This window comes from Centruroides vittatus, unplaced genomic scaffold (genome assembly GCF_030686945.1).
Source record: "Centruroides vittatus isolate TY-2023 unplaced genomic scaffold, ASM3068694v2 scaffold_1478, whole genome shotgun sequence".
NCBI classification, from domain to species: Eukaryota; Metazoa; Arthropoda; class Arachnida; order Scorpiones; family Buthidae; genus Centruroides; species Centruroides vittatus.
In genome coordinates this window covers 644427-661820 of record NW_027122680.1, presented here as the reverse complement: position 1 = coordinate 661820, position 17394 = coordinate 644427, and the positions used below count along the sequence as shown (strand labels likewise).

Here is a 17394-nt window from a genome sequence, read left to right as displayed (position 1 = left end):
CCTGGCATATGGCGGAGGGAGCCACAGCCTATATGGCTTCTTCCTGGAGATGTCCGTCCTGACAATCAGGTGCACAGCCATTATATCCTTTTCAGGTGTGGGAATTTGGTTTCGTGACTTTATGTTATCTAGCGATGACACCTTCAATGCGCCATCGATGGCCAACTAGGGTGATGGGAATTAGATTTGTTATTCTATTTTCATTGCTATATTGTTTAACTTTAGACCTTCTCACGCGTCAATAATAAGTTGTTATAACTTTAATTCGAAACTTTCTCAGATTGTTGCATCAAAGACCCTCCTTTTAACATGGATTTCTTAGTCGATTGTTTACCGTTAAAGTAACACCTACTCGTCTATTTTCTAATTCCGTGGAAAATGGATAGGAACAAAGAAAAGCTTCTTATAACTTAGCTTTTTGCTAAAATTTACGGAAAAACAACTCCCCGATTCTCACAGGATATGATACTTTGTAAATTATAAGATAAAATAAATGACAAAAAACATTGTTAACTTTACAGATGATATATTACACAATTTGATTTATTTAACTTTTAAAAATAAAGACAAAAATACTAAAAATAATGTAGGAACTAAAGTTAAACAAATAGCTTGTAGGCTTTTTAATGCTTGTGTCCAAGAACCTGCAATAAGAGCTGATATATGTTAACAGTCTGTTGAATCTGGAACCAACCAAAAGAACAATATGTACCCGGGAGCTCGTAACTTGTTTTAGGCATCTTTACCGTTGGTAAGTAACCCATGTACAGTAGGGAATCTTTTATAAGAAAGTTGGAGACTTAAATTTTTAGCAATCTGGGTATAAAATCAGTGCATTTCCAGTTCATAACTGAGAATGAGGAGTTTGGTTGCCTCGGTATTTGGCAGGGCCTCTATGGTTGACTGTTTTTCCATAGCATGTGCTAGTATGTGTACAAGCGTACACCCGATTTACCCACTTATCAGACAATACAAGAACTAAATCACTGAACATATGGCAGTTACTTACAGCACAATAATCATCAGAGTTCAGGGTTCCTCTTGTTAAAATGAAGCTAGATAGCTCTTGTTAAAGATATTTGACAGAGATTGCCTTAATTAATCGGGCTATAAATCTACTATTATTAATGATTAGATACTAAGTAATTTGGTACTAGAGATAGATGATGGATGCCATCTCTTATCTAAATTAATAATTATAATTTTTTAATAATTTAGGACCATCTGGAAGAAAATGTCACATACAGTCTAAAGTTTAAATATATCTGGAAGTGAAGAATTGTTCGAAGGTCCAGGTAGTGTAACTGGCAAGTGCACTACACAGTAAGCGGAGGCTGTTGGTTTGAGTCCCCCTCTAGGCTAGTTTTTTTCTTCCAGATGGTTCTAAATTAGTTAATAAATTATTAATTTAGATAAGAAATGGTGCCCAACGACTACCTCTAGTACCAAATTACTTAGTATCTAAATCATTAATAATAACAGATTTATAGCCCAATTAATTAAGACAATCGTTTGGTTGAATATCAATGTATTGGGTTTTGGAAAGTTTAGTTTATATTTGATAGAGAGAAATTATGAATGGTCAAAGCTACAGAAATGAATAAAGCTAAACTCAATGGAGATTGCATCTTTCTTCGTAAGATATTTCATAAAGGTAAACCTCTACGCTTGAGATAAAAAAATGTTAATACATTCTATCAATACATACCCTTAATTCATAAGCCTACAAAACATTCATTTAACTTTAGTTCCTACATTATTTTTAATTAAAAGTTAAATAAATCAAATTGTGTAATATATCATCTGTAAAGTTAATAATGTTTTTTGTCATTTATTTTATCTTATAATTTACAAAGTGCATCACATTCTGCTTGGAGTATTTCTCCATTTTTGAACATGTTCTTCCTTGTTTTATCTGTGGAATGGCCTTTTTACTGGACGAAGGCCTTTCAATGCTTCCAAAAATTTTTTGTAATTTCCATTAAATGCTATCTGGAGTAAGAACACATGGCATTTGTTTTATGTCAGTGTCACTTATACAAAATAAACTGATTACTAACATCTGATTGATGAATAATTACTTATATACTGTATAAACTCAACTAATTATTATTATAAAAACAAAATAGTTTATTTTCTACTCAATGTTAAATAATCATTAAAAGAAAAATAACTATTTATATCTAATGTATAAGGTATACATTTATCAAGAGATATTAATTTCAAATGTTAAATTAAAGATTAAAGTTAAAACTTCATTTTAAATATTTCATATGTGATTAGTAACTTGATATATATGTGAATTAAACTTGACCCACCAAGCAATCCAGGAAAAAATGTCCACAACGTAAGTTTATACAAACATTTCCGTCTAAATGTGTACATTCTTTAAACTTATATTATGGATGTTTTTTCTGCATTGCTTGGTGAGTTGAGTTTAATGAAAATTTCATATTGAAGTTATTATTATGTTCTACTGAAGAATTTAAATTACTCTGATCAAACTGCTGGAACTATTGAAAAGAGAATTCAGAAAGGGATTCATCCTGTATACTTCAGGCCAATAAACCTTGATCTTTATGAAATAATTTATGAGTAGAGGATCAGAATGATGGCTATTTAGCATTGTGTTGGCATAGCCATTCATCTTTTATTTATGTTATTGTATCACCAATACCTCTGAACCGTCCCTCCATCGCATATACAGGAAGACTGCCAAGGTTTTATACATACTCATAGCATACAAAAAGAAACCCAGCGTTTTCTGCCTTTTGTCTAATGCGAAAGATGTCACCGAGGACACGAGCACCAGGAGTTTACTGCATCCCACTACAGGATGATAGGTTCAAAGGACACTAATGTATATTGGTTCCACATACAGATGATTACAAGCCAGGTTACGAGATCACAAGTATGACGTAGCAAAAGGAAACATTAATACGGCTCTGGCCCGGTATGCCACTGATCTGGGGATTTCCCCCTTATGGGATAAGGCTACCCTAATACACGGGGTATTTGACAGACAACACGCAAGTTCATTGGAGGCCGCAGAAATCTACAGGGCCGACGTAAGAGGAGCGCGCATCAACACCGATTACATTCCCGTACCAAATGTATGGAAGTATTATTTAGACTCCTAAAGAATATACATTGAGTACGATACATCAGAACCGTTGACCGAACCGATCTGAAACTTTTGAAAATTAGAACACGGTTACATTCTATAAATAGAACAGTTATTTTTGTTTTACATTTCCAGAAGGCCGATAAAGGAGTGGCCAAAAACGTTCGAATACCGAATCTGGGTGTTTCGTTGCCGGAAATTTTTGCGTATAGACGAGACTCTATATTACATTATTGTATCACCAATACCTCTGACGATTTATTCAATTGGAATACTTTATATAAAACTAGTGCCCGTTTCAATTAGAAAAGTGTAACATGAATAAAAGCACGACTGACTGATATTAAACTGTGTATTATGTCTACAATATGTAAATATAATATGTATTTTGTTTATATCTGTATAGATTTATATATGTATAAGCATTCAATTAAAATTTTGATGAAAGCGATATCTAGTAACTTATTTTTATATACGTTTTAAGTAAATTTTTGAATTAGCTATATATTTTGTTCCTGAAAAACTCAAAGCAAATTAAGTTTATTATAAGTTAGTTTATGATTTCCAGAGTTAATATATTGGTTGAAAAGTGATATAAAAAATTTTAATTAAATTTAAAAAAGTGCAGAAGTGATAATAAAGTGAAAGAAGAAAGAAGACAAATATAAATAGCAAAATTGGCAAAATGTTAAAGAAATAGAAAATATCAGCTTGTTTCACTTCTCTATTTTTATTTTCTTAAAAATGATTTATCATTTGATTAAAAAAACGATTAGATTGGTGACAGATAAACAGACTAAAACAGAGAAAATGGTGTTCACATGTCTTTACGTACTAAGAATATGGAAAACAGAACTTATTGTTACAAGATACAGATAACTTTCCATTAAAGTAACGAAAGAGATAGTCTTTACTGAAAAAGGATAGGGGTGATTTTGCTTAGTAGAAAAATTTATCTTATATAGAGTATACATGTACATAAATGATAAGTAATAAAACTAATGTAATAAATTTTGTATTTTATATTTTATTTTCGACTGACGTAACAATAAATCTTTTTTAATATGTTGTATGATGTATTTGTCATGCTGAATAAGCTGATATTAATAGAAACACTGAAAATGATAATTAGCTAAAACTTTTCATTATATATATATATGTGTGTGTGTGTATATTATATATATATATATATATATAAGAATTAATAACCTAAAACAATACAGAAAAGACATGTAACTAGTTTATGTTATTTAATTTATAAGATGTTCAAAACATTTATTTACAAACTGTCTCATTTTTAAGATTTACTAATTTCCTTAAAAGATATAAAAAATTTTATAAGGTTGTCTTGTCTAAAAATGTCAATTTTATGTGATTAATTAATCAAATGTCAAAATGTAATTTTATCTGTCACTTTTATGATGCAGGATAGTACAGATCAGTGTTTCTCAACCACTGGTCTGCAGAATAATATTTTATTGTACCGATGCTGGCGCGATTGATTACGGGTGGCATTTAAACAGTAATCTAGAGTTACTATAGGTACTTTGTTACGTACAGTAACTCTAGATAATCATATATGGGCATAATTCATAGTCTCATTTAATTACTGGTCCATGTAAATTATCCATAATTTTACTGGTCTGTGATGAGAAAAAGGTTGAGAAACACTGATATAAGTAATTTTAATCTGTTTACTGAAATTTTATAAGGAAGTTATTTATATACCTACTTACCTACCTTTCGATAAAATAAACTATTAATTAGTATATTTTTCCGTCCAATTTAAATTAAGCCAAGTTATTAAAACAACCAAACTTGTACATCCGTCATATTTTTGTTATTCACGTGATAAAGTTGTTTTGAAATTCTCCGAACAGTTAAATAGTGACTTCGTGCAATTTGGTAATAAATTAACACCAAACCATTCAAGGACCCAATTTTTTTTATTTCATCAAAACATTTGCTCAAGTTCTCTCTTCCCAACTTTACCAGTTTATATAAACTAGCTTCAAATTCTTTTGAATAAAACATTTTAAAATGTATTATTCAAAAGTATCTATTCAATTCCGAAGCTAGATTTAAGTAAATTGCCAAAGTTGGAAAAAGATTTCCTGAAAACATTTCAACAGAATAAAATGTTGGCTCCTTAATTAATGATTTGATGTTGATCGTGAATGGTTTGAATCGTTTTGCTATATCAAGTTTCAAAAAACATTTCACATTAAACCTATAAGAAAACATTTCATTAATTAATATAAAGTCCTTGAACATTAAAATATCTTGTAATTAAATTATTGATTAAATCTTGTAAGTTTTATATTATTAGGGTCATTCAAATGAAAATGAGCAAAAGAATATATTAGTAAGTTATTTTTATTGCATCTAAAAAACTTCAGCAATGAGTTGCTTAAATTTCCCAGCAACATTTGATGGTGCCATCTGTTATCATATTTTATTAAAAAACTTTTCATATTTTTACTATTATAAAGTGGCAAAAAGCTAGATTTTAAGGATAGGGATGGTTTTATAAAAAAAATTGTAAATGCTAATAACAAGTAAAATTATCATTACAGTAAGTCTGATACACACAATCCCCTTTATCTTCCCACCCCCTCAACCTTTAAATCACCAAAATTTAATAACATCAATCCCCCTAATACACAAACCTCCCTGTAAAATCTTAAAAATTTTCAGCAAAAAGCACAAGAGTTATTAAACTTCAAACAGGGTAAACAAAATCATGCCCGCCCCACACAAATTAACATCCATACATAGATAATTACTTTGCATTTCTCAACTGTTATATATAACCGCTGGGCAAGTAATAATCACCACTGCTGTTAAGGCATTCACCCTACTAACACCAAAATCATGTACTTTCTTCATGTGCAGAATTCATGGGGTTGTTATTATCATAACCATTCATAAACAGCATCCTGCACCACTTTGTCCAAGAGGAATCTGGTACTCTAAACACCTGAAAATGTGAAACTCACAGGGGGTAAAATCTGGGCTGTATGCCGGATGCTGGAGTGTTTCCTACTTGAATTTTGCTAGACAATCCTTGATATTTACAGTGTGGGATGTGTGTTATTGTGAAGAAGTATCACACAGGGAGGTGAGTAATCTATGCCATTTGGACTTGATTGAAGCTCCGAGATTTTGGAGTTTCCATCTACTGGGCAGCTTGCACAGTGTTTCCAGAAGTATCGCTTCTCTTTAGTTCCTTCTATAATTGCTGTTTAGACAAAAACTATCACAATGTCCTGATAAATGGCGGACTGCTACTCTCGACACAGGAACTCGGTGCCACCTTCTGTATAATAATGCTACTGTGCTATCATCTACATTTCCCATCAAAACTGTCACAATTTAACAATTTTGCTGTTTCCTGTGTCCTTTGATTTATTTTCATTTGGATGGCCCTAATAGTTGATCAAGAAACTATATTAAACTTTATTCCAAATCTCTAATCAAAGCAATTAATGTCAACTATATAAAATATTTGCAATTCCAAAGTGTAAGTTAAAAAGAAACTGAAGAATCAAATCCAGAAACAGTTTTGACTGGAAGATTGGAATAGAAAGAGGACGAGAAGGGAAGAAAAAGCTATTAAAAATCATGACCATTTTCTGACAAAAATATCATGATAACTAAAAGAAACTTTAATGTATTCAACCAAAAAGAAAAATTTAAGCAATTAGCAAGTTTAAGATTAATAAATTTTTTCAACTTGTTCATTTCAAATCTTAACATAAGTTATTGTGTAAATACTGTACTATACTGTAATACAAAGTATTTAAATAATTTACAAAAAAACAATTGTGAAAATAATCTATTATTTTTCTTTGCACAGAACACTTTTATATGTCATTTGTGCATTATTTTTTCTAATTGCTTTAGACTATCAAAAAGTTTGAATTGTTTTTCTTGTGAAACACTCTTTTTTCAACGTTCAATTCAAACTGCTTAAATAAAACAAATCTTTCAATGCATTTGATCTCCTCCTCTTCATTTTTGGATTACAGTGAAGTATCATCTGAATCTTCATAACTCTCACTAAGAGATAATTCAGCATCAATTGCACAGTAAAACTATGTGCAGTTCACTATTTCAAGCAGTCATCCAAGTCTGAGCTTTCATGTACAAAAGTATTCTGTATACAGTGCTTAGCTGTTGAGATCTGGCATGAGCTGTTCATGTAAGTATCTGTGTTTAAAAATTTTCTGAGTTTGAAGTGTTTAGTATGGAAACCTTCTGCAGTATGTAGTGCAATGTAAATGCTTTTTTGAAGCCCTAATGTTTCAAGACTTCTGTGTAGTGTTGTGGCATGATGTCTGTGCAAAAAAGGATTATTGGCAAAATAAACACATTCTCCATTCTCCACAGATACTTTATTTATGGGTGAGTTCTGAGTATTTATTAATTTTTTCAGTGTATGTAATTTGTATGTTGTCAGTGTTTGGAATAGTTATGTTTATTAAGTACGTGATTTTATTATGTTTGTTATTGAATGTGATGTCCAGTCTGTTGTGATGTGTTGTTTTGTCTGTTATTACAGCTTAATCATAGTATATTTTGTGTGTGTCTGTGTTGTTTTCTATGACCATCTGAGGTGCATATATCTATCATATGGTTTCATTTGTAGTAGTTTGTTTGTGTTCAAGTTTTTGATGTATTATATTTGTTATTTGATTACATCAATAGCCAGTTCATGTTAACAGCTTGAAACCAAATGTAATGTGTCTCATAGTCTTGTGCATAACTATAAAACAAGTCACAATACACTTAAAGATGACACTTCCTACAAGTGTCATCTTTAAGTGTATATCAAGTAAGATATGTTTTGTATAGTTTCTTGTATGGCACTTGCAAACCCTTCATCTTTTCAAAGAGGCATCCGTGAATCAGCCAGCAGTTTGATGCAAAACACAATCCTGGCTGAAATTGTTAGACATCCTGAGATCAAAACTATGTGATATCTGTGTATTTTGATTATTGTGAAACAACTAATTAACATAATTAACAACTTGCGCACAAAAATAGTACACTATTCGTTAAACATAAATGGTGTACTGTTTTTCTGTGCAAGTTATTAATAATAACTAAACAACAACAATACAAACTAATTTATATCTACTATATTTCTGTTCAAATATATTTCTCAAATTCTAAGATACCTTTTATTACCCAATTTTATTTTTCTGAAATAGAGAGATGACTTGAATTCTGTAATAAATTACAGTCCAAAACCAATTAGCATTCACAAGTAAATGGTTTGTTACACACTAATAACAAACATTTTCAGCTACAATGATATCACTTCAAATAAGCTTTGCTAGTAATCAATGTTTAAATTAAACTCCTTTTTAATGTCTAAAATGCCTTCAACATATGAAAATAAGGCATTACAGTTGATTCTGTTTAATTGGACCACCGGTTAATTGGGGCAGCCACTTTACTGGGCCAAATCTCAAAGAATGGAAACTAAGCTAATAAATGAATACATAATTTAAACACTTAATTGGGACAGTAGCAGAAAAGGAATTCAGCAATTTTTGATATAATTTAGGGATCTTCTGAAAATATGTCAACACTACATACACTAATGTCGTATAAGCCTAAAGGTTGGCCGAGACAAAGCAATTTTGTCTTTCGCTCGGGCAGTTTGGTTTTTACCAGAGGGAGTGAGCATAGTGGGATATATCACAGCGGGATCCCGTCTGAGGCAGACGTGAATGTACTACCGACTCTTCTACGAATGGGACTGGGTGATCCCCTTAAAAGCAAAGGGACAAAGATCCCCGAACAATTTTTTGAGGTCTCTTGACTTAGTTAGAAGACAGCTAGAGTTCTTTGGAAGGTATTGTGTGCATAATTACGTCTAGATTAGGACAACAGCCATCTGGAGCTGGCAGATTCTACAAATGCTTCTGCCAAAGTGACCCATCTCCAAATAAAGGAAACTATGCTTAAAGGGAGACCATAAGGTGACTTTTAGACGAATCCTTTCCTTTCTCCCTTTCAGTTAGAACATGTTCTAACTGAAAGGGAGAAAGGAAAAATCACGCAATCAGGAACAAATCAAATGATTAACCCTTGTGTACATCACTACTAATACTGTATTTGGCAACACTAACGTGATGCAAATCAGTTATCTATTGTTGCGAGTCTGGTAAATTTATATTACAAATATTTTCTTTAAATTTTGGTTTAATAAAGTATTAAAATAGGTACCTAATTATTATTTTTTACCTACATATTACATACTTTATTTTAAGATTTATTATTAGTTCATATAATTGGGGCAGCCACTTAATTGAACCAAAATGGATTAGTCCCAAATTGTACAGTCGATCCCGCTTAATTGGGACGTCTTATGACAAATTTATTTTTTAAATTTGTCTGATCAACTATTTTTTTTCAGTTATATATCCAAATATTTAGTACAAAATACATTTGTTTTATATTTGCATCATGTATATCAAGAATATCCAATGCAACCTACAAAAGCAAAATGTACCAATTTACTTGGTAGTATCTGTAGAGAAACTGACAGCTGCACACACCCACGCATGCAAGCAAATAAACAAACACAGATCACTATACTATACACGTGCAACAGTCAGCCTATTTATAGACAGACAGAAAAGCTGGTTGTATAACTATATTCTTTTATACAGGTTAACCACACTCGTTTATAGGTACTGGTATAATATACAATAGACTCGTATATTCTTTTAAGCCTGAAGTACTCCTTTAAATTTAGGGTAAAGTACTATCTTGCATTTAAGCTGTCTTAAACTTTCCATAATAATGCTATTGTATTAACATAAAACATGTAATTTATAATAAAATAAATTACAACAACTTAGACTGAAAGTGCATGTAACAAGCAATTATTTTTATAGTGTATAAATCCAACAAAGAAAACATCCTAATATCAAAAGTTTTTAAGATAGTACTAATATATTTCTTAAGGATTTTAATATAGAGCACAAATATGAAGTCACAAATTGAAATTCATTAGAAAATTTATAAATTTTCTAATGAATTTCATTGCAGAAATGATATCCATCCACAATATAATGACTGTACATAAAGAATGAAAGGGAACTTACCACTTCATGTCTGCTTTCATCTTGAGTACCTCCCATCCTAATTAGAATTAAAAAAGAAAACTTTAGAAAACAGTAAAAAATATCTAAAATTAAAAAGAAAAAAACAGCATTTGTAGAAGTGTTAAATATTTTATTCTAAGATTTCGAGAACAGTTTATATTATTTGATAATAACGAGTTTTGATATTAATTTCCAGTAAATTTATATCACGTATTTACTAACTTAGTGTGTTTATATTAAATGATACAATTATTGGATTCTTTAATTAGAATATAATTTTGCTAAACGGAAATTAGTGATAGACTAAAATGAATACTGAAATTGACAGAACTGTCATTTATTAATAAATAAATAACTTAATTATTAACACAGTAATTCAATTTTCCTTAATTATTTGAATGCATCTTCCATTTAGCAAATATTTAGTACAAATATTTAAAAAATCCAATTGTTTAATTGAATGATTCTCAGCTGAATGAAATTTTTTAATGTTTTCTCAGAAATCGCTACTCTACTATTTCAATATTTTAAATGTATAAGATATATTAACATGATTTTTGTATTATATAATTAAAATTTCTTGTGATTTAGTGATATTGTTATTAAAACTGTCGGGTGTGTACGTCGTAGGCAAATTGGAAAATCTCATTGTAAAGGGTTCCGTCACTTTACAATGAGCCCGACAAATTGGAAAATCATCGTGTATTTGGTATTCAGCCTGACATTTCTTAGGCATTTTGCAATCGGCCCATAGAGCTTTAGGCAATTAACAAAGTGGACTTCAGTTTGTTCAATTAGCCTGATCCGATTCTAGGCTTATTAGACAAACAGAAGACAGACGTCTAAGAAATATTATTATTGTAAAGTAATCTTAAAATAATTAACATAATACAACATAATAATGATAAAAAAATGAATAATTTAAAAATTAATAAACAAGAATAATAAATAATAATTTTAATTACAATATATTTGTGATGTGGCAATGAATAATAACACAGAGTAACAATGTTATATCAAAAATTTATAATACAGGTACTCCTCACTTCACGACCGAGTTCCGTTCCGACGACTACGTCGTTAAGCGAATTTGTCAATAAGTGAGGAGCTTGCACTGGGAATGTAGGATCGTTGTAAAATTATAAAAATTATGCAACAAACTTCAAATTTATTCATAAAAAGACTATTATAGTACGCTTTAGTGCGCATGTCACCATTCGCCACTGACCGGCTCTCGAGCCGAGAAAGGGGATTTCCCGAATTTGCAGGTCAAAACTCGATTGGTCATAAGTGTAGTGGTCGTTAAGCAGATAGGTTGTAAAGTGAGGAGTACCAAATTTTTATGAAAATAATATTAAATTGCTAGACATTTATGTTCAAAGTTAATTGTTAAAAAATGGCATAATAATTAGGAAAAGTGAAAAATAATGATTTACAGTTTTCACCTGGGGCACAAATGTTCCATTTATTTATTTACACACAATAAACTGCTGTGACATTTTGATGTGTATAATTGGTTTATCTTCTTACACGTGACTTTTTTTCATTTGACATTTTTTGATACTATACACTTACATTGACAAATCCTCGTCCCCCAAACTTTGATTCTTTCGCCACAGCTTCATGTAGAGATACGTATTTTTTCTGGGATGTCTTCAAGAATTTACATCCCAGAAATCTGGAAATCAATTCTACTGAAACAAGTCTTAATTATGCCACCCTTTGTTCCAATTTGATAAACATTATTTTTTTGCATCAAAATTTTTCCTATTACATTTTTGGCAGTCTGATGGCACTCAGCCAACCTTTGGAATGTTCAATAAAATAAAGTCCCGAACTTCAACAGATTTTAGTTTTTTTTGTAGTAATTTCAATCATTTTTTCTGTTGCTCTTTTATGACCTGTGTGTGATTGTTGATGTTTCTCTGCAATTTTATTTTATTGTTTGTAAGTGTCACAAACATAAATGTCATTAATGTTTTTAGAGGTCTCTCCAATGCTCTGAGCACAATTCTTATAAACTCTCATCGCATACGATGAACATATTACTAAATATACTAGTTACATCTAATACACCTTATTGCTGAGAACATACATTTATTACGTATAACTAACGTTTTCGGCCCACTTTATGGGCCATCCTCAGGTTACAGTTGTTCGACTCTAATACAAAATCGAACACGTTCAAAATTAAACTAAATTAGAACATACATTTTAAATTTAAACAAATAGAACAAGTATAACACCAAATAATAAATAAGAAAATCCAAATAAAACACAAATGTAAATGAAAATAAAATACGGTGACTGGCCGTAAACATTAAGGAAAAATTCTTTATCCTTTAACGCATATATCTATTGAGCCTCTGTATAAGCATTATTATGTGTGTTACTTTTTACCATGTACTTCCATGATGACGGTAACCCCGTCGCATCTTTATAATTTAAACATCTGCCAGACAAACCCGCTCTGTAAATTTCGCATTTCTCCGTTATGGATGACAACGTTGGCGAGTGTACTTTTGCAAGAATTTTGGCATCCTCCCATTGCACAACAGAACCATCGGCTTGCGCAATCCTGGATAACGCTGTTGAACACTTGTTTTTTGCGACATCATACTGGTGCTCTTTAATCCTCACTCTAAGATTTCTATTGGTGACCCCTACGTAGTCCTTATCAATTCCCAATTGCTCATTTTTGTATGGAATCGCATAAACTCCTGCCTGCTCTCTATCGCCAATTCTTTCTTTGTCATTTCTAATCAACTTATATACTGTGGGGGCCCTTTTACATAATATACTGGCGTTTTTGTGTCTCGATATTTGCTTCATAATAGGGAAGAGACATTTATTATAGGTAAACTTTGTGAAGTTACCCCCAGCTTCAGGTTTCTTCTTAGAGTTGCTCTTAGGCTTTACGTATGCTGTTATTAAACGCTCTATAGACCTTGTTTCAAACCCTAACTCCTTTGCCACCATTTTTATTCTACCCAGCTCATCCATCGTGTCCATTATATTCGAGCAATACAAAAATGCTCTTCTGATTAGGGCCCTAAATGCGGATAATTTATAAACGGTTGGGTCATTAGAATTTGCCGGAATATACATCGGATCATGTGTGGGTTTGATGTACACCTTCGTGTACAAAGTTCCATTCCTAAACTCAATGCCAACATCCAAGAAGTGTAGTTGCTTGCTACTAATTTGCTCAAGGTTAAGTTTTAAGCCATGCTGGTTAGAGTTCATTTGGTCTAAGAATCGTTGAATCATTGCATCATTATTCCAAATAATTAGAACGTCGTCTACATATCTTTTGTACATGATTATGTATTCATTATAGTTGAAAATCGTCATGCGTTCCATTCTTCTTACCACCAACTCACAGAGCAGGCCAGACATCGGGCTGCCCATAGGGACCCCTCTTAACTGCTTGTAAACTTTACCTTGGAAACTGAAAAATGACTGAAAGCATATCAGATCGACCATTGTCTCTAAATCTTTTTTGTGTTCGTATGCTTTTGGGTGCAACTCACATAACAGGTTCATTAACTCTTCAAAACATGAGGTAAGATTTATTGATGGAAACATACTCTCGAAATCCATAACAGTCCCAATTTCTTTGTCCATTAACGATATATCATGCAGGTTTTTAACTAAACTAAAAGCGTCTTTTGTGACGAATTGGTAGTCTTCAATTAATGGTGTTAAATGCCTATGCATACGTTTCTCCAGAATGTAGGTTGGTCCTTTACATTTCTCTACTACCGGTCTGACCTCTTTACCGCTTTTATGTATCTTTGCGAACCCAAACAACCTAGGTACGCCTGGGCAGGTGATGTGGGCCCCTTTTAGGAAAGGGAACAACGATGCTATGGGCGATTTTTCTAATCTTCTTAATTTTCTGTCAATTCTTTCAACAACAGTTCGGTCCACCTCTTCACACTCAGTTTTCCTTATATATTCATCTAGGGCTTCATTGTACCTTTGTTTCTTCATTAAGACTAAATGCTTACTCTTATCAGCCCTAGTGACCACTATATCATTAGCATTCAACCATTTTTTAGCTTGGTTAATGCACAACTCTTTACCCTGCCTTCTACAGCATTTTTCAGTTTTGAATACCGTCTTCCATCTGTAATAGTCTTTATCAACTTCACACATACCTACAATTCCTCTTTCAATTTCGGCTACCACACCTCTCCAGTTCTTATTGCTGTCCGGAACATAATTAGGACCTTTATCCAGGATTCGTTCCACACATTGCGGGAGTTGAATCTGATCCCATAATATATACGGGGTTGGCTTCAAAGTGCTCGTAGTCTTGGACGGTTGCTTTTTTGTAATCCACAGCAGTTTATTTCTGTATTTCTTCCTTAAACTAATGGTTATCCTGTCAGTTAAGCCAACCACTCTTAAATTGATACTCGCTAACATATCTGGGTTCTTTTCAAATATATTCTCTTCAAGCTCCACTATTTCTTTAATGGTTCTGTACTTCATATTCTTTACACGTTTAATTGAACTATTTAAGCATAGCTTTCTTACTCTTTCTCGCATGGACATACATTCTTCTGGCAACTTAATTCTAAAAATGGACATTGGATAGACTCTTCTTACCCGACACTCTTTCAAAAATTTTAATCTGGAGTCAATCTTCACAATCTTTACAGCCAGTTTTCTATAATTCCTATATAGACAGGCCGGTGACGCCATAATTAATCACTAACTCAAACTCAGCCTTCTTACTAAATATACTAGTTACATCTAATACACCTTATTGCTGAGAACATACATTTATTACGTATAACTAACGTTTTCGGCCCACTTTATGGGCCATCCTCAGATATATTAGCGAGTATCAATTTAAGAGTGGTTGGCTTAACTGACAGGATAACCATTAGTTTAAGGAAGAAATACAGGAATAAACTGCTGTGGATTACAAAAAAGCAACCGTCCAAGACTACGAGCACTTTGAAGCCAACCCCGTATATATTATGGGATCAGATTCAACTCCCGCAATGTGTGGAACGAATCCTGGATAAAGGTCCTAATTATGTTCCGGACAGCAATAAGAACTGGAGAGGTGTGGTAGCCGAAATAGAAAGAGGAATTGTAGGTATGTGTGAAGTTGATAAAGACTATTACAGATGGAAGACGGTATTCAAAACTGAAAAATGCTGTAGAAGGCAGGGTAAAGAGTTGTGCATTAACCAAGCTAAAAAATGGTTGAATGCTAATGATATAGTGGTCACTAGGGCTGATAAGAGTAAGCATTTAGTCTTAATGAAGAAACAAAGGTACAATGAAGCCCTAGATGAATATATAAGGAAAACGGAGTGTGAAGAGGTGGACCGAACTGTTGTTGAAAGAATTGACAGAAAATTAAGAAGATTAGAAAAATCGCCCATAGCATCGTTGTTCCCTTTCCTAAAAGGGGCCCACATCACCTGCCCAGGCGTACCTAGGTTGTTTGGGTTCGCAAAGATACATAAAAGCGGTAAGGAGGTCAGACCGGTAGTAGAGAAATGTAAAGGACCAACCTACATTCTGGAAAAACGTATGCATAGGCATTTAACACCATTAATTGAAGACTACCAATTCGTCACAAAAGACGCTTTTAGTTTAGTTAAAAACCTGCATGATATATCGTTAATGGACAAAGAAATTGGGACTGTTATGGATTTCGAGAGTATGTTTCCATCAATAAATCTTACCTCATGTTTTGAAGAGTTAATGAACCTGTTATGTGAGTTGCACCCAAAAGCATACGAACACAAAAAAGATTTAGAGACAATGGTCGATCTGATATGCTTTCAGTCATTTTTCAGTTTCCAAGGTAAAGTTTACAAGCAGTTAAGAGGGGTCCCTATGGGCAGCCCGATGTCTGGCCTGCTCTGTGAGTTGGTGGTAAGAAGAATGGAACGCATGACGATTTTCAACTATAATGAATACATAATCATGTACAAAAGATATGTAGACGACGTTCTAATTATTTGGAATAATGATGCAATGATTCAACGATTCTTAGACCAAATGAACTCTAACCAGCATGGCTTAAAACTTAACCTTGAGCAAATTAGTAGCAAGCAACTACACTTCTTGGATGTTGGCATTGAGTTTAGGAATGGAACTTTGTACACGAAGGTGTACATCAAACCCACACATGATCCGATGTATATTCCGGCAAATTCTAATGACCCAACCGTTTATAAATTATCCGCATTTAGGGCCCTAATCAGAAGAGCATTTTTGTATTGCTCGAATATAATGGACACGATGGATGAGCTAGGTAGAATAAAAATGGTGGCAAAGGAGTTAGGGTTTGAAACAAGGTCTATAGAGCGTTTAATAACAGCATACGTAAAGCCTAAGAGCAACTCTAAGAAGAAACCTGAAGCTGGGGGTAACTTCACAAAGTTTACCTATAATAAATGTCTCTTCCCTATTATGAAGCAAATATCGAGACACAAAAACGCCAGTATATTATGTAAAAGGGCCCCCACAGTATATAAGTTGATTAGAAATGACAAAGAAAGAATTGGCGATAGAGAGCAGGCAGGAGTTTATGCGATTCCATACAAAAATGAGCAATTGGGAATTGATAAGGACTACGTAGGGGTCACCAATAGAAATCTTAGAGTGAGGATTAAAGAGCACCAGTATGATGTCGCAAAAAACAAGTGTTCAACAGCGTTATCCAGGATTGCGCAAGCCGATGGTTCTGTTGTGCAATGGGAGGATGCCAAAATTCTTGCAAAAGTACACTCGCCAACGTTGTCATCCATAACGGAGAAATGCGAAATTTACAGAGCGGGTTTGTCTGGCAGATGTTTAAATTATAAAGATGCGACGGGGTTACCGTCATCATGGAAGTACATGGTAAAAAGTAACACACATAATAATGCTTATACAGAGGCTCAATAGATATATGCGTTAAAGGATAAAGAATTTTTCCTTAATGTTTACGGCCAGTCACCGTATTTTATTTTCATTTACATTTGTGTTTTATTTGGATTTTCTTATTTATTATTTGGTGTTATACTTGTTCTATTTGTTTAAATTTAAAATGTATGTTCTAATTTAATTTAATTTTGAACGTGTTCGATTTTGTATTAGAGTCGAACAACTGTAACCTGAGGATGGCCC

At 32.7% G+C, this 17394-nt stretch overlaps 1 protein-coding gene across 6 annotated transcripts in view; it reads right to left on the bottom strand.

The window, feature by feature from the left end:
- The window catches only part of LOC136987155 (bromodomain-containing protein 3-like), an 85872-nt gene that overhangs the window by 34180 nt on the left and 34298 nt on the right, over positions 1-17394 (bottom strand). For all 6 annotated transcript variants that reach the window (XM_067284844.1, XM_067284842.1, XM_067284847.1 and 3 more), the window contains exon 2: positions 10249-10285. In XM_067284844.1, coding sequence (XP_067140945.1) covers positions 10249-10285 — 37 coding nt within the window. The remainder of the gene's footprint in view (positions 1-10248; positions 10286-17394) is intronic.